General features: G+C 40.9%; 1 protein-coding gene across 1 annotated transcript in view; it reads left to right on the top strand.

Annotated features, from left to right (window-relative positions):
* Positions 1–19,309, top strand: part of LOC140741831 (prolow-density lipoprotein receptor-related protein 1-like) — a 109,206-nt gene that overhangs the window by 64,211 nt on the left and 25,686 nt on the right. The window contains 7 exon segments of the mRNA XM_073072279.1: positions 7,772–7,943; positions 8,370–8,594; positions 13,918–14,036; positions 14,116–14,255; positions 14,765–14,906; positions 16,171–16,317; positions 18,658–18,780. Coding sequence (XP_072928380.1) covers positions 7,772–7,943; positions 8,370–8,594; positions 13,918–14,036; positions 14,116–14,255; positions 14,765–14,906; positions 16,171–16,317; positions 18,658–18,780 — 1,068 coding nt within the window.

Genomic DNA, 19,309 nt, shown 5'->3' with positions numbered 1-19,309 from the left:
AAGCTGGGCTTAGCCAAGGGACAGAGGGGTCTGAGTTGCAGGTGGGCATGAGTGATAGGTCAGGGGAGGCCTCGCCAGGTAGACCAGAAGCATCCCCAGTAGTGTCGGAACATGAAGAGGTATGTAAATCTCACTTCAGCAGCATCTTAATATAGGGGGTGATAGCTCCCAACCCAGCCAAACTTAAGAAATCTCGTTTGGGTGGATGCTGCGCGATGTGTCCCCTGTTACAAATCTGTACCCCGAAATAACAAACATTACACAACATACAATTAAACGGTTGAGCTTTATAATTCTTAATTTGACTATGGTTAGTAAAGAAAACAAAAAAAGAAAAAGGCCCCTTCTCATGAAACAGTCAAATGTGCAAATGTTGGAGCTCACTGATAAGCTGATTGTCCACCATCAATCTCCTCTGATTGTCGCTAATCCTCAGACCTTTGCTCCAAGTCCACTCCGTCTGGCGGTCTACCAACTCCCCCCATTCACATCTTCTCTCCTTGTCTCTCCCTGGCAAAAGACCACGAAAATCTCTTCCAGACTCACAAGAAAGAACAACATTTCTCTTGTTGGATAGCCCCCACATTCCAAAACCCCGTTATCTCTAGTCATTACCCAGACATTGCTACTACAGAGAAACCATTACATTAGTAGTGGAGCATTACAGAGAGGCCATTACATTAGCAGTGAAACCTTACAGCATGTTACAGGTAGATGAGGGGGTATGGAGGTGTCACAGAATCAGGAGACAACCACCGGATAGGCACCAGGAGAACAGAGTGTGGTCCCTACTGCTTTGTGGAACTATATCACTGCCTTTTACACCTGGGTTGGACTTTGTGTTTTACACGAAGGGTTGGCGGATTATCTCAATGTCACGAGGACTAAATTTGGTGGGGGGAGAGTGTAACACTCTGTAAGGTTTCACTCCTAATGTAATGGTTTCTTTGTAGTGTTTGGGTTATGACTAGAGATAACGGGGCTTTGGAATGTGCGCCATCTAATGGAAGACATGTGGTTTCTTTCTTGTGGGTCTGAGAGAAAGTATTCGGGTGGCTTTTGTTCGGTGGAAGATGCAGAGAAGATGCCAGAACGGAAAGGTCATAGACTGCAGGGTGGAATGGACTTGGAATGGGGTCGGGAGTTAACTAGGCCCAAGGGAAATTGATAGCGAACAAACGGACGGGAAAGCTGTGAGGTCCAACGTGCACATTAGACTATTTCATTAAAATGGGCCCTTTCTGTTTTCTTTACTAACCCTCTAGTCAAATTAAGAGTTATAAAGGTAAATCGTTTAATTGCATATGGTTTACTGTTTGTTAATTCTTGGTACTGATTTGTAACGGGAAAACATCACGCAGCATCCACACAAATGAGCTTTCATAATTTTGGCGGGCTGGAGAGTGTTTTTCCCTAGACTAACACAGCCCACCGAATCTGGGGTTAACAACTGCCATTGTTCATTCAGACTAGTATTCTGCAGATTTGGAGTGAAGTTACTTTAGAGGCAAAGAGGAGGCTCATTTTGGAAATGGAAGTAATAATTGCTTGTGGGTGGGGGGAAGGACTTGTTTCCATGAATAGATAGCAGGGTGTTGCTGAACATTGAAAATATTGAAGTGTTGAGTCCATTGGGCACAGCTAAGATGTGCATGGCATGTGCATAAACTACTGCCTCCAGGAAATGACTGAGGAAAGATGGCCAGGAAGGGATGTGGGTAGAGAACAACCTTCCACTAGTCTTTGAATAAGATTTTCAAATCAGAAATCAGCTTTCATCAAATGTCTAGTATTTTTTTTCTGTGAGGGGTAATGGATTGGCTTCTTTACTCACTTGGAAGCTTCCTTCAGCCATTAGCATAGTTGTATAAAGCAAATTGCTTTATCTTTCTGAGGTACCTGTTCATGCACTTTGACTTTATTTTAGATGCAGAACTTTGCCAAATGCATGAAATCAGCTGTGGCCCTGGACCACATCAATGTATTCCTATCTCTTGGAAATGTGATGGACAAAAGGATTGTGGTAATGGCAGTGATGAAGAGAACTGTGGTAAAGACTTGGAATAAAACCATGTTTGGCTTCTAATAGTGTCTGCAGAATTGTGTAAATATCTCATTGAAGATCTTGAGCAATGTAAATGGTAAAGCAAATGCAGAGACTGGAAATCTGTAACAAAAGAATGGAGTAAGGCAATATCAGTGGAAAGGGAAGCAGTCGATGATTTTGCCCTTTGACGTTCCCAGAACTGGGAAAAAGTTGCAGAGTTTCAGTAGGAGAGAAGGTGGGGAAGGGATTAGCAATGTAACACTCAGTGCTGGAGAAATTCGGCAGGCCAGACAGCATTTATAGAAGTCCTGATCAAATTAAAATCAAAATTAAATTCAAGTTCAATTATCATTTTGCCCTACATGAATACAGCAGAACGAAGCGGTGTTCTGCTGGTGCCAAAGTGTAAAATATGGTGCATGAATCCAAATAGCAAGCAAATAAACAGTCTTGGCCCAAAACTAAGACTGTTCATTTTCTCCATAGATACGCCTGATTTACTAAGTTCCTCCAGTACTTTGTGTGTATTGCTCAAGATTTCCAGCATCAGCCGAATCTCTTATTTCTCTGATTAGCAATGTAATGGCTTTGTTGTACTCATTGTTCTAATTGTGAATTACTCCAGGATAAAATGGCACTTTAAAAATCATTCTAGGCATCCTCACCTGCAGTCCAACAGAGTTGATCTGCTCTGATGGCCGATGCATATCCAAGACATTTGTATGTAATGGTGAAGATGACTGTGGCGATGGAAGTGATGAAAAAGGCTGTGCTCCACCTTCCTGTGGCCCACACGAATTTCACTGCAATAGTTCAGAATGTATCCCGCTGAGTTGGGTATGTGATACTAATGCTGATTGTGCTGATCAGTCTGATGAATCTTTGGACCAGTGCAAACACATTCTTCCTCCATTGACTTGTCCTCCAAATGAGATTCAGTGTGGTTCAGGCGAATGCATCCACAGTCATTGGTTTTGTGATGGAGATACTGACTGCAGAGATGGAACTGATGAAATTAATTTGCCATAAGTCATTTATCTTCTTACACTACTAGTTTTTAAAAACACCAGTTCATAAGAAACTACGAGCTTAGGACTGGTGGGAAGAAAGAAATATGGGTGAGGGATGCACGTTAATGTAAACTGGCCACCATTTAATTAGACCCAACAAATGATGGAACAGGAATACCAGTTGACCCTTGAAACTTTCCATAATCAATTACATCATAGCTCATTTGTACACCAACTTTATTTAATTTTTATTCTGATAGCACGTACTCTTTTAAAAATCATTCTATGTCTTTTTTGAATAGAGGTTTTCTGGTTTCCACTTGTGCCTCAAATTGATTCAAAAGACATAGACACAGTTTTAATTTGAGATTCCACCACAGAAGATTCCCATTTTATCTCTGCCTAGTCACTGTCAGTATTTTAACTAAGCTCATACTTGGATTTCTAAAAGAAAGTAAGCTCAATTTTAATTTGCCTTTGTTCTAGTGAGTCAGCAATGTGCATCCGTCCAAGGCTACTTGGAGGCAGGTCATAAAATAGGCTGGTCAGCATATGGAAATCTTGCCTAATAAATCTGTTGAAAATTCTTTTGAGAAAATAACAGGCCGGACAGGCAAAGGTGAGGCAGTAGATGTTCACTTGGTTCTTCAGGAGTCCTTTGATAAGGTGCTGCAATGAGACTGCATTACCTAAGAGCCTATGGCATTACAGGAAAGATACTGGCATGAATAGAAGATTGGCTGACTGGCAGGAGGCAAAGAGGGTGAATAAAAGGAGCCTTTTCTGATTGGCTGTCAGTGACTAATTGTGTTCTGAAGGTGGTGCTGGGACAGCTTCTTTTCACGTTATGTCAATGATCTGGATGACAGAATTGGTGGCTTTGTGGCTAAGTTTGCAGATGATACAGAGGTAAGTGGAGAGGTAGGTGGTGTTGAGGAAGGTGGCGGTCTGCAGAAGGATTTGGGTAGATTAGGAAAATGGGCAAAGAAATACATTATCGGGAAGTTTATGGTCGTGCACTTTGGTAGAAGGAAAGAAGGTGTAGACTATTTTGTAAATGGGGAGGGAGTTCAGAAATGAGAGGTAAATTGGGACTTGGGAGTACCAGTGCAGGATTCCCCAATGGCTAGCTTATAAATTGAGTTGGTAGCACTCTGCCCAAATCCCCACACATTTCAACTCCCTCCCCCCAACCCCCCAATCAACAGGATGCGATTTTAAGGTGTTGGAAAGGACCAGAAGGTCATTTTTAGGTATACAAAATTTAAGTACTTGGATGTGGTAGAGTAGGAATCGTTCCCCAAAACAAGACCTCAAACTATAGAGCGTCTTTGCAGTAAGTGTGTGGGGTTGTGGGGGGGGGGGGGGGGAGGAGAGTGGGGAAAGGTTTAGAGGAGATCTGAGGAAAATGTGTTTTAATCATCTGGAGACTGGCTGGAACCTTAAATCCTTGAATGTAACTGAGGCAGGTACTTGCCATTCGAATAGTATACAGATGAGCATATGAATAGATGAGTTGCTGCTTGGCTGTTGGTAAATAGGATGCTTGGTTTGACTGAAAGGACAGGTTCATGTTCTGTATGATTGACAAACAACCAGTCATTGTTTAGGGAATACGTACACAATGCTGGAAGAACTCAGCAGGCCAGGCAGCATCCATGAGAAAAGAGGAGTTCTTCCAGCATTGTGTACGTATTCTTTGATCCACAGCATCTGCAGTTGTATTTTTGTGTTTTCAGTCATTGTTTAGGTTTGGAATGCAGTGCCTAATAGTGTTGTAGCCTCAGGTCATTGGATACCTTTGCATAAATGGGCCAGACATGAACTTACTGGATTGTTCTTCAAGAGTTGATTTATATTGATGGTTTGAGTGGCCTATGCTTGACTTCCAGCTGGATGATCTTGCACTTCCCCAACAGTGAAGTTCAGTTGGTATTTTTCCCCCATTTTGTTTGTACCACCTCTGACTCATTGAGGTGGTAATGACGGCAAAATGTTGGCAACTTTGCAATTGTGACATAAAACTGAGCAACACTGGGATTTGGATAATTGGAAATATAAATTTAGAAGTTGCTTTCAAAATTTCACCATAGCTCTACGATTGTCTTTTCCGAAGCCTTATCAACAATGGAATCAAGTTTCAGGCATTTGAGAACCAGTCTCATTAAAGTATCCACAAACAATGTCGCATAGTTTGGAGGACTTACTACCTAACAGACACTGAGTTTTAATAATTTTAATGCTGATTCCAATTTCACTTGTATTGTACTTTAATCATATTTGCCTGCTGAAATGCTAACTAAGTGTGTCTGCTCACTGACTGTCCTCTGCAATCTTGATGTACAATTTCCAAATCTGTGAGGTGAAATTTTAGAAATCTGAGTTAGCCATGCATTACATCCTGCTAAATGACCTAGATATTTGTCTTCTGTCTCCCTGACATTTGCTGGCTTGTGCTAAGACACCTGCAACTCCCCTTCAGAACTCATCTAGTGCATAAATATTACACAGATGCTTTCCAAATATCAGTCCAGTCAACTCATGAAAACTTTGCTATTTTTCATTGTGTTGATTTGCTCAATTTTGAATTTAATTACTGAGCACTGAGATAATGCAGTTGATGGAGATTAGCAGTAATTGAAATGCTGCTTGTGCAGTATTTCCCAAAGGGAGCAGAAACTTTAGTTTGATTTGGATGATGTTGGAGTTAAGCAGTACTTGCTGCTTTTTGGATGCTGTATTTTGAACGTGGGTATTCTGTTATTGAGGTAGCTTTATTTTCTGCAGCTCCTCATACATGTGGAGGGAAAGGGGAATGCTGAAGTGGGGTGGGGATTCATTACCAGAAGTTTGAGAAATTGCTGTCATCAGGTTGGAGGCTACCCTGCTGGAATATAAGGTATTGCTTCTCCAACCTGAGTGTGGCCTCATCACAACAGTAGAGGAGGCCATGGGCTGACTTATCAGAATGGGAAGAGGAATTAAAACAGGTGGCCACTGGAAGATCCCGCTTTTTCTGGCGGATGGATCGTAGGCACTCAGCGAAGCGGTCTCCCAGTCTACACCGGGTATCGCCAATATACAGGAGGCTACATTGGGAGTATTGGATAATTGTACAATTTCTCCTTTTTTTAACAGGACATTCTTGAGTGATTCAGTCGATATGTTTTTCATGTTTCACCTACAGTATGAATTTGGTAGCAAAAGTGATGTATAGTGGGATCTGTTTCTATAACATGTAGAAAGCCATGGCTCATTCATTAAGTTGATGATTGATTCTGTTTTATTTTTGTATTTATTTTCCTGTTCCCAGGATCATATCTTGGCCTTGAATATAGTGCACACATCCTTAATCAAAGTTAACATCTATCTGAATTCTGAAGTACTATCTCTTACGTTGGACTGTTCCTGGGGTGCAGTTTCATTCCTCTCAGGAAAATTTTATCAGTTAAGAATTTACACTAGTTCTATTGCAGCCCAAACAAAATTTTGCTTTAACTTATTTCATTGCATTTGTCATCTATTGAATAATCTTTATTCCCTAATTGTATTTGTAAGCCAGTCACTTGGACTATTTGACAACGTATGTAGGAACATTAGGTAGATTTCATTTCCTCAATCCTATTCAACTTTTGAAATGGGACAAGCAGTAGCAAATGTCCAATGATCTGTTGCTTATTCCAGTGATCAGAAGTCATTGCTTCCGATCCTTTTTGTGCATCATTTATGAATCTCTGATATGTCCATTTGTGTAGTCCTTGATGAATGATTCTCAGTGGGCAAGAGGTTTCATTTGCCTTTGTCTAAACATTGCATGGAAATCTCCTCTCCCCGATGCAGATTAGTGATACAATCCAATGATGACACTGAGTGATCTACTACACTTAAAACTATTGTGCTCACTCATTACTTTCTCTGGATTCATGTACGGCCTTAATGCACCGATCCGGGAGAAAGTGCTCGTTAACTAGCAGCAAATCCATTTCATTCCTGTAGTGTAACCTAGAGCTGACTCTAGAAATAAAACTGGTCAATCCATAGTTGGGAACTGAATTGTAGCCTCCTATAATGTCTAGTCTTCTTGGCCTACTAGTGTCATTTCTGACCAAGTTGCAGCAATTTATCTGAATTTGCTGCACAAATTTGTACAAATAGGCATCTCCACTGAGAATGTACTTGAAATCTACTATGCCTCCAATAAAGTCAATATTGATCTAATTAGGTTTGACTTTAAATAGCCAATTGATTTATACATGTTTTGTTCAGCCATTGTATTCTGATTCAGTTAAGCATGGATTGACACTTCAGTACATTGAATTTGAAAGACTGTGAAAACAAGAACTGGCTTCCTTTGCAAATGTGCCCAAGCTGTTTGCAATTGAGCTTTTATCCACCAAAGTGGCTTTTGAGGGATGTGTGACATGATTCAATTGCTTGATGGGTACTTTAGTCTATAATAGCAAAAGAATAATGTGAATGAAAACCCTGGGCACTATTCACAGTAATGTGTGGTTAATCTGCAATTTTATCGTCTGATTTGGAGTAAAATGGACAAAGGGCCTAATGACATTAGTCATTTCACTGATTTCTATTTGAGTTGGTTTGCTCTATATTCTCAAAGGAGGAAACATTTTGTCTGAAGAGGAGTATCATGTATTGAAGCTTGCAATAGGATATTTTTTCCATCTTTCAAAGAGCCACTGTTCCTTTGTAGGAGAAGAACCTTACCTAATCTTCACCAATCGCCATGATATCAGGAAACTTGGTCTGCATCACAAAGAGTATGAGCCAGTGCTTGCACACCTGAGAAATGTTGTTGCACTCGATGCTGATATTGCAGAGAAGAGAATCTTCTGGGCTGACATGGGAGAGCGTGCAATCTTTAGGTAAAATCAATGCTAGTTTTATCTTCATGTAGCTATCCAAATTACTTGAGCTGATTGAACAAATTCTGAACTGGTATTGAATACTCTGTGACCGAAATTGTTGGGAGTTTATGTTGGATTTGGCATTTTGATGTTTCACCTTTTGTGATAATAGTAAAACTGTTTTGATAGGATTTTCAATGAGATCAGTTGGTGAAGTTCTGTATTTGACTATAACGTGTTTTGATCTTTCTTATTATGTAAACTGAACTAGGGAGAATTTTCAATGGTGCTTACTGCACAGTGAAGCAAACAATTTGGTTTTACTAATCCACTACCTTTGTGCATTAATAATGAAGCAAAATTGGTGGATGAATGACATCTTGAATATTTTGTAATTTTTTTTTGTTTGCCACAAAATACCTATCTGATCATTTACTATTGCAGTATGCTAATGGACAGCAACAAAGGCAACCGTGATATTTCCAGAATAATTAACAACATACGCATTCATGTGGGAATTGCAGTGGACTGGATTTACAACAACATATACTGGACTGATATGGGTGCCAGAACTATATCCGTAGCAAACTATGATGGAAGACAAATGAAGACTCTGTTTGACAGTAACTTGAGGGAGCCAGCCTCTATAGCAGTTGATCCACTGTCCGGGTATGAAGCTTACTTTTAACGTACTGTAACCCATCTGCACACTTGAATAGTCATCTGGTCCAATTTTGACCTGGAATGTTTTTAATTTGATAAACATAGATGCTTTTTCTGTACAGTTCACATCTACAATTGTTTTTCCACACTTGTATTGTTATGTTTGTAATAGAAGTTATTGTCCGCTGCATTCTCACTTTCTAGCTCACTTTTTGCCCCAATTTCTGGATACATTTTTGTCACTAAGGTGAAGAATTTTACCATGTTTATTACAAAATGTTTATTATAAGTATTCTAAGAGGAACAGTATCTCATATTCCACCTGTCAAAACTAGACATAATACAGTGAATTCCCTAATTTAGGATCCTGTCCCTTTTCCTCTCCCCTCATGATCTACCCATTCCTCCTATATAGATAGGTAGATAGATACTTTATTCATCCCCATGGGGAAATTCAACATTTTTTCCAATGTCCCATACACTTACTGTAGCAAAACTAATTACATACAATACTTAACTCAGTAAAAATATGATATGCATCTAAAATCACCCTCTCAAAAAGCATTAATAAATAGCTTTTAAAAAGTTCTTAAGTAGTTTACTTAAATACATTGAGTCCTAACCCCAGCACTTTAACATATCTTACTCCTGGCGGTTGAATTGTAAAGCCGAATGGCATTGGGGAGTATTGATCTCTTCATCCTGTCTGAGGAGCATTGCATCGATAGCAACCTGTCGCTGAAACTGCTTATCTGTCTCTGGATGGTGCTATGTAGAGGATGTTCAGGGTTTTCCATGATTGACTGTAGCCTACTCAGCGCCCTTCGCTCTGCTACCGATGTTATACTCTCCAGTACTTTGCCCACGACAGAGCCCGCCTTCCTTACCAGCTTATTAAGACGTGAGGCGTTCCTCTTCTTAATGCTGCCTCCCCAACACGCCACCACAAAGAAGAGGGCGCTCTCAACAACTGACCTATAGAACATCTTCAGCATCTCACTGCAGACATTGAATGACGCCAACCTTCTAAGGAAGTACAGTCGACTCTGTGCCTTCCTGCACAAGGCATCTGTGTTGGCAGTCCAGTCTAGCTTCTCATCTAACTGCACTCTCAGATACTTGTAGGTCTTAACCTGCTCCACACATTCTCCATTAATGATCACTGGCTCCATATGAGGCCTAGATCTCCTAAAGTCCACCACCATCTCCTTGGTCTTGGTGATATTGAGACGCAGGTAGTTTGAGTTGCACCATATCACAAAGTCCTGTATCAGCTTCCTATACTCTTCCTCCTGTCCATTCCTGACACACCCCATTATGGCTGTGTCATCAGCGAACTTCTGCTCATGGCAGGACTCCGAGTTATATTGTAAGTCTGACGTGTACAGGGTGAACAGGACCGGAGAGAGCACGGTCCCCTGCGGCGCTCCTGTGCTGCTGACCAACGTGTCAGACCTACAGTCTCCCAACCGCACATACTGAGGTCTATCTGTCAAGTAGTCCACTATCCAATCCACCATGTGAGAGTCTACTCCCATCTCCGTTAGTTTGTGCCTTAAGATCTTGGGCTGGATGGTGTTAAAGGCACTAGAGAAGTCCAGGAATGTAATCCTCACAGCACCACTGACCCCATCCAGGTGAGAGAGGGATTTGTGCAGCAAATACATGATAGCATCCTTCACTCCCACCTTCTCCTTATACGCAAACTGAAGAGGATCCCAGGCGTGCCTGGTTTGTGGCCTCAGATTCTGTATTATCAGCCGCTCCATGGTCTTCATCACGTGCGACGTCAAGGCAACAGGTCTGAAGTCATTCAACTCCTTTGGTTGTGGTTTCTTCAGTACCGGGACAATACAGGATGTTTTCCACTGTCTGGGTACTCTTCTCTGCTCCAGGCTCATGTTGAAGATGCGCTGTAGGGGTTCTCCCAGCTCAGTCGCACAGGCCCTCAGTACTCGTGGGGATACTCCATCCGGTCCAGCCGCCTTGCTGGTACAGATCTTCCTCAGTTGACCTTCCACCTGTGCAGCCGTAATCCTGGGCGTGGGCAAGGTCTCCTTGCAAGGACATCTATCAGCTTTTTTTTGCCCTCCATCTGCCTCGCCCATTCTTCTCACTCCCTTACCCACCTCGTTTAGGGTGCATGGTCCACATTCTGTTCAGATTCCATCTGCAGCCGTTTCCCTCCACCTATAATCTCTAGGTCTCTGCTTTTTTCCATTCTTCCATCCTCCATCTTCCTGCTAACCCTTGCCTGGCTCCACGTATCACTTGCTAGTTCTTGCTCCACCCCTTCCCTCTCACTACCTTGATACTGGCTGTCCACCACCCCCTCCCCCGATCTTTCAGTCCACATGAAGTGTTTCATTCCACTGTTCACTGCCCTTTCCTCCATAGATGCTGCCTGACCATCTGATTTTCTCTAGTGGTTTTTGCTTCATTCTAAGTATCACCATTTCTCCAGTTCTAATAGCACAAGAACCTTTCTTTTGTCATGACCATACAGCCTTTTTGCTTATGAAGGTTTGCATTTGCATGCTTTTGTGTGCAGTTTTTTTGAAAATGGCAAAGCAAGTTAATAAAACAGTGAAAGCATACCAGATCCAGGGTTATAAATAGAGTCAGAGTGCAAGAGGAATGGAACGTCATCAAACTTTGTATAAGACACTCAGTCTATTTCATGCAGAATATTAGGAAAGGTTGAGTGGATCTGTAGAAAAGGGAATGGTTAATATTTTGTATCAAGCCCCTGCACCAGATCTCTTTCCACAGCTGCCACCTGATTTGTGCATTTCCAGTGTTTGTTTTCAAATTCAGTACCTGGAGTGTTGTTTTTTTATCTGCTAGCTTAGGCACAAGTATAGTCTATTGCTGAGCATTGGAAGTAAGGTTTGAGTGCAGAAGAAATTTGCCAAGGTTTCTCCCTTTTGGACCTCCAGGAGAACCACAAACTTGTCATTGGGTTTGGAGGCTTGTTTTTCTCAATGACCCAGAGAGCTGTGTTGGCAGGAGTCAGGGCCTCGCGCTTTGACTCTTGGTAGGGTCACTCATGCCAAACAGGTCAAAGGATGGAGGTCAGACTAAGAGTGATCCACCGGTCTTCCAGGTTTGATGGTTCATCTCAGGGCTAACAACCCTACTGGTCAAAAAAAATTGTTACAGAAATGGCAATGAAGAATCCTATATCTGAGTGTGACGGTATTCCTGAGTCTCCACCTAGGGTTTGTATGACTGACAGTCGTAAAAACCGAGAAGAAGCTACCAGCACGATGATGGATGCCCTGAACACCACCAAGATAAAGACCAAAGTTGTTCTTTGGAATGTACGAACCATGTACAACACTGGCAAGGTGGCACAGATGGACAGGGTCTGGCTGCCTACTGGTGAAACAATTTTATGCTTGGGAAGGGATGATAGTCAGCATCATGATTGTAAAGAGAGGTATTGAGAATTGCTTGCTGGAGTGGAAACCAATCAACAGTTGGCTGATGAGAGTCAGGCTGAAAGGGAAGCAAGAGAACATAACTGTGATCCACTGTTGTGCTCCAACTAATGAAAGTAACATTGAAGTGAAGGACGTTGTCTCTGAACAGCTGCACTCGGAGGTAGTGTTAGCACCACACTAACTTCACCTGCACAGTTGGGGACTGCAATTTGAGCTTTGAAGTCAAGATGGGTCAGGCAAGGCTGTGTGATGTCGGTGATATTATTTAACCTAGTGATTGACTGGGTTATGAGGCAAAATACGGAAGATAAGCAGAGATGCTTTAGGTGGACTCTGTTCTCTACTTTAGAAAACCTTGGCTTTGCGGAGGACCTCACATTACTTTCACGTACGTGCCAGCATAGACAAGAGAAAACTCTGCACCTGTGGACAGGTTGGACTCAGGGTCTGTCAGAGAGAGATTGAGACCATGACCCTCGTGAGCCATCTCCTCCTGTCAAGACATATGGCATCAAATTACCCAGCACTGGCAGATTCACCTGCCTGGGCAGCATCATTCGGCAGGATGGTGGGACCAAAGACGACATCTAGTGCAGACTCAGCAAAGCTAGAATCATCTTCAGATCGATGAGCAACATATGGAGATCGGCCAAGTACAGTGATTACACAAAGGCGAAGCTGTATTCTGCCCGTACCCTTGTACAGGTCAGAATACTAGCGCATGACGGTAAATGACCTTGCCATTCCACACCATAAGCCTCCAAAAAATCATCTGTATTTTCTGGCCAAGGAAGATCTCCAACCACACCCTACTCCCTCGGTGTCCCAAAGTGGACATGGCTACAATCATTATGAGGAAACGTTGGAGATGGATTGAGCAAGTTTTGAGGAGAGAGGCCAACTCCATCATCAAGACAGCACTTCATTGGCCCCCTGAAGGATGGAAGAGACCAAAGACAACTTGGCGTTGTACCACAGAGGCAGGAATGAGGACTCTGAACCACTCCTGGGGCACGATAGAGAAGATGGCCAAGGACAGACAGAGATAGAGGACCTTCATTGCTGTCCTATGTGCCAGTGGCATAACAGTCAGCAGCTAACTAACTAACTCCTCTTGGAACAGGAGGTTGGAAGGTGATTTGAGGTGGTTAATTGAAGAATATAGTGAAAGACATTCAGGAGATAGAATGAAGCTGATTGGCTAAAACTTGAGGGCTGAATCATTGTGATGCAGTGCGCTGCAGGGGTGGGACTGGAGGCAGATTTGGTACTATCAATTAAGCTGGTAAAGTATATGAGACTTCTCAGAACAGTACAAGGTTGAGGGGAACTAATTAGATTGCTCTCACTGGTATAAGCATGATTCACCAAATGGTTGCCTGTGCTTTAACTATTAAATCTAATTACCCCTTTAACAAGAATGCATCCATTCCCAACTTCAACCAAATAAATTTGTCCTTATTCCATAACACTGCCTCTTTGAAGTACAGTTAAAAGAACAGCATGCAGTTTTGAGTTTTCCGCAGCTGATTCTACCAAGACACATCTTGACACGTTTTGAATAAAGGTCAAATTAATTCCATTCTATTCAAGTCATGCTGAGCTAGGGAATGTAATCTTGATTTAGATTGGAATTTTTTTTTAGAAAGATTGAGCTGAGACATTTTGCATTATAAGCGTGCAAGTGTTGATTTGATTTTTGCAACCTTTAGACATTTTGAAGTGCAGGTGACGATAAGTGATTGAAAGGGGCCTGTTGGCAAGTCCACTGGAGGTGTGGGGAAAAAATTGTTATTCTGGATACCACAATTAGTACTTTCTTCTAATGTGTTCAGTTGTCAAGCATGATTTGATGTGCTCTTTTTGGCACTTTAAACATTAAGGTATATGTATTGGTCAGACCGGGGTGAACCAGCAGTAATTGAAAAAGCAGGAATGAATGGTATTGATCGCAAGCTCCTCGTGACCACAGACATCCAATGGCCAAATGCCATTACACTCGGTGAGTAAATTTGTATGTATGAATGTAGACTTGAGTTTACAAAAGTTGGAGCCTGGTTTGTTCAATTCAACACCCACAGATCTTGTGAAAAACCGACTCTATTGGGTTGACTCCAAGCTGCACACACTGTCAAGTATAGACGTGTTTGGAGAAGATAGAAGAACTGTGTTGTCTTCACATAGATTTCTTGGTTATCCTTTTGGTGTGTCCTTGTTTGAGGTATGTAAAAACCGAAGTAAAGCTTTTAAAACAGAGTTGGCTGAGGACGGGTGGTATAGTAAATTGAGCAGCTTGTACAGGAAGCAACAGACTCCAGTAGAAATTAGTACTTTGATACAGGAGCATGTGTATAGTCATATATTAATGAAACTGTTCCAATACAGTGGGGAGATAATAATCATTAGTCTTTTAGGTGCATTATTTGCAGCTTGAAATTCAAAAAAAATCTGAAAATACTTGATCAGTCTTCAACTTAAGTTGGTAAGTATTTCCACAGCTGCTGCCTAACCTGCAGTTCAATTTGTTGGTTGTTTTAGATTGCCTGTGACTGTCGTTTCTCACTTGAGTAATTAATGGTTTCATCTTAAGTAAGGCAAGTTGTGGATACCCAGCAAGCCCATAAGAATTTTGAGGTGCCCATTCAAAAGCGCAGAAAACTGTTAGAAAAGGTGAAGCATCATGAATATTCATTGCATTTGGCTAACCCTAACTTTCAAATCACATTTCAGGACTCAATCTTCTGGACTAATTGGGAGAATAATGCTATTTATGGAGCTAACAAATTTACAGGAGAGAATCTAATGACTTTAATCTCCAACCTTAAGGAAGCTCATGATATAATTGTCTATCATGAACTAGCACAGCCGGCAGGTAGGATGTCTAACAAATGAAAACTTTTTCAAAGCAAAACCAATGTTAATTCTCAAGTTGCTTTCCACAGATCATTTATAGTTTATCAGTCATAGATTAGAAATCTTCTGACTTCTTTAAAATGTGTTTGCCTTGTAAAGCACAAATTATATCACACATTCTGTGTCTCTAAAGGTAAACTGGTCAAATCAGTAAATCCTTTAATTCTATAGTAATTTGATAGAATCAAAGATTTATTCAGGGTACCTAACTGGTTATTATTGAAATACAGAATAAGCTGGTTAATCACCAGAATAAGGTAGTTTGGGTTGCCCTGGTCCAGTCACTTTTATACAAAAAAATTCTATAAATGCCTATTCCTTCCCTTTCAAACACGACTTCATACTAAATGTTAAACCTTTGGGCCACCTGGACATTTTTCTTTAATACAAATACTTACCATTTGAGGAGAAAATGATCTTGAGTTCCTCCTGCTAATCTTCCAGTTGCAACTAATCTAGCATGAAATGTGAAATCAAACTCGTAGGAAACAGGTGCTGAATTTGTAGCCACAATATGCTTGTTACTGGAGAATGTTAATCCATTATATTATCTTCTAATTCAGCAGCCAACCTAATCTAACAATGGGGGTAATTACTGACTGTTTAATGGTCAAGCATGAAGGCAATGCTGCTTGGAGGACAGGGGCAGTGTTTCCACCCTGAGAATTTTATTTCTCGAGAGAAATTAATATAAACCAGAAGTTCTGGTGTATGTCCAGTCAAATCTCCACTCCCTGACCTGCCACTATTCTGGGCCTCTGTACTGGTGCTGAATTCGAGGCACTACTGCAGGCTTCCCCTCCCTTTGTACTGTCCCACTGAACTATCCAGCACTTCGCTGTGGTCCTCTGCAGAAAGAATTGGCAAAGTGATTGCAGAAGTGCTGTGATGTCTTCCACTGGGATGTTTTCATGAGCACAGGTTCTTTGAATTCAGCTAGCTTGTAAAATAAATATCAACTATTGGCTATTCTTCCACATGAATAGAATATTTTCTTTGTTACAGCTGGTCTATTCCATGAAGTTCACATTATCCAAGTAGTGTTCTACTCAGCTCTGGGTCTGAAGCCATCGTACTTTTACCTTGAAGTCTGCTGGCCACATCTATAGTAGTTGCTTTTAAGGAATAATTTGTCCACTGCATGGCAAACAAATGTTTAATTCCAATTGCAGACTAAAATCACTACTACGACATTTCCCAATTGACCTTTGTAAATATTGCAGGTAGAGATTGGTGTAATGTAAACTTGAAGAATGGAGGATGCAAATATATGTGTCTGCCAGCTCCTCAGAAAGACAATCACTCTCCAAAGTTTACCTGTGCGTGTCCATTTGGGATGGAGTTGCAGAATGGACAGAACTGCACAACAGGTATGAAACTAGTTTGGTCTTCTGCAACTGCCTGTGGAACCCCTCTTTCACTGCTCAATGTATCTAGAAACAAAACTGATTTTAAAAGGCATACTGTCCTCAACCACTCTTTGTGAATTCTGAAAAAGATGAAGTTACAGGTGTGATAAAGTGACTTTCAGACCTTTCATAAAGGCACTTCCAGTCCAAGACTTGTAAATTGTCAAATAACAAGTTAGCACCAGCTTCCTAAATGCTGTTAATAACAGGGCTGGTGATAGAAAACTTGTCCACTTAAAGTGAATTTTTGAATGCACGTCACTTTCAAAATTTGTGGCCCCACTTTGGTGAGATGGAAGCCATGGAAGGTTTTCCTAATGGCGTTTTGAGTTATGGTAGTTGTGGTTGATAGCCCTAGGGGGAGCAGTCAGCCACTCCAAAGTAACAAGTCCTAAATTTGTGGACCTTCTGGAATCCTGGAACATGTATCTATGTTTGGGCTCTGTTTTGAGTTTGGAAGTGGAGCTGGAATTCCATTGTTGCACTGGGGAATCCACCTCTGGTAATACACCTTTAAGACCTGGCAATGGGATTGGAATGGATGTTCCCTTCCTGGAATCATCAGGAAATAGCAGCAATTAGTGTCCTTTTTTGCAGCAGCTATCTTCAGTTTTTAGATGGTCATGGTTTGGTACAAGATGAAAATACTACCCCTAGTTTTGCTTCCTGTTGAGGCCCTTGAAATGGATCTCAGCGGTGATGTATGTCTGAGGTCACTGGACAGATAGAACATAGAAACATAGAAAACCTACAGCACATTACAGGCGCTTCGACTCACAATGTTGTGCCGACCATGTAACCTACTCTAGAAGTTGCCGGGAATTTCCTTACTGCATAGCCCTCTATTTTTCTAAGCTCCATGTACCTATCTAAGAGTCTCTTAAAAGACCCTATTGTATCCGCCTCTACCACCTTCACTGGCAGTGCATTCCACGCACCCACCACTCTGTCTGAAAAACTTACCTCTGACATCCCCCTTGTACCTACTTCCAAGCACCTTTAAACTATGCCCCCGTATTAGCCATTTCAGCCTGGGAAAAAGCCTCTGGCTATCCACACGATCAAAGCCTCTCATCATTTTATACACCTCTATCAGTCCATCTCTCATCTTCTGTCACTCCAAGGAGAAAAGGCCAGGTTCACTCAGCCTATTCTCATAAGGCATGCTCTCCAATCCGGGCAATATCCTTGTAAATCTCCTCTGCACTCTCCCTATAGCATCCACATCCTTCCTGTAATGAGGTGACCAGAACTGAACACAAAACTCCAAGTGGGGTCTGACCAAGGTCTTGTATAGCTGTAATATCACCTTACGGCTCTTGAACTCAATCCTACAGTTGATGAAGGCCAACATACCATACGCCTTCTGAACAATACTGTCAACCTGCTTAACAACAGTCACAAAGCCTTCCGGGATATCTCTTGGTGGGCTGATAGGTCTTTTGTTTTACCCAAATGAGAGCTGCTGGTGGAATGAATCAGACTTGTTCACCACCATGAAGGCAGGAGAACCAATGTTCATAACCTGAGCAAGTTAACTTATCCACATTCAGTGTAAGTCATTCGATTTTGTCTAATTTTTACTTGGTGTGAATTGAACCAGTGTGACCAATTGTTTATTTCACAAATACAATAAAGTAGTTTCAAAAGGAGATATTGAATTTTAACAAGTAGCATTAGCTCAATTTTTATGGACCAGTTTAATCTGCCAGATTGAAGCAAGTCAGATCATTGGTCTAATCACCACAGGATCCGCTTGGCCACTTGGTATTGCTGTTGTTGAAGCATGTTTAATGGTTCAGTATTGCAACATTATATCCATCCTATTTAGCTATGTTGATGACCATCATCTTGTGCTAAGTTATATTATGCATAATGTAGTCGTTTCAGTGATGGGAAAGAGAAACTGGAAAGGATTCTGTTTCATTTACTGGAAGTTTCATTATGAAATTAAGGATTTGGATTAAATCTGGTGATCTGCTCTTGCCTGAAACACTATTAGATTCTCCTTGGTCCAGTACTTACAAATCTCTTGCTGAACAAACTGCTTGAGAAATTGAAAACTATAAAGTTAAATCTAATTTACAATTTTTCCTTTAAGCCTTAGATTATTTAATTATTGCTACAACTAGTGGAATAAACCATTGGGATGGGGAAAGGTGTGGTTAACTAGGTTGAAGATTCACGAATGTAAATTAACCAATAGTTACTTGGATCTAAGCACTTGAATTAATTGTATTCAAGTAAGATTTTACTTCTAGTTCTGTTGGATAATGTTTAATCTGCTTGCATTTATCTTAGCCAAAGCTAATTGTGGCTCAACTGAATTTAAGTGTGAAGATGGGCAATGTATACCAAGTAGGTGGCAGTGTGATGGTACAAATGATTGTCGTGATGGATCTGATGAAAGTTATGATGTTTGTTGTGAGTATTTTATATTGTATGGATTCTGCATTGTTTTTAAAAGTCTTTCCTAATATAGTTACAAACAAATTTATTTTAAGTATGTGTTGCCAAGGTGACTTTTAAAAGTTTGAGATTTGTCAAAAAAAAGACCTCGTGATGGTTCACTTTGACATTTTCCTCTACTGTCTGTATATCTGACAATTATTGTTACTTGTTTGCTCATTTTTAAACTGACCTAAATGAAGAATCTAATTTGGGAAGCTTGGTTTTGTGTACTAGAATAGCTTGGTGCATTTCCCATTATGCTATTTGGTCATTTCATCTTCTATAGCTTCAACTTCTGACTACTCAATATTGTGTTAAAACATGGAATGTTTATTCATTTTTTATGATACTTTGCAGATTAGAATCATATAGTTGATTCAATTGCAGAAATGGTTATTCTTAGAATTCTGGGCTCCTGGATTTTGGTTCTGATTTATTCAGGAGTCTCTTGTGTTTTTTTTTTAAAAAAAGACAATATTTGTCAAAGAAGTATCATTGGTAC

This window comes from Hemitrygon akajei, chromosome 2 (genome assembly GCF_048418815.1).
Source record: "Hemitrygon akajei chromosome 2, sHemAka1.3, whole genome shotgun sequence".
Classification (NCBI taxonomy): Eukaryota; Metazoa; Chordata; class Chondrichthyes; order Myliobatiformes; family Dasyatidae; genus Hemitrygon; species Hemitrygon akajei.
Note: the sequence above shows the minus strand (reverse complement) of the source record. Positions and strands in the feature narration are given on the sequence as shown.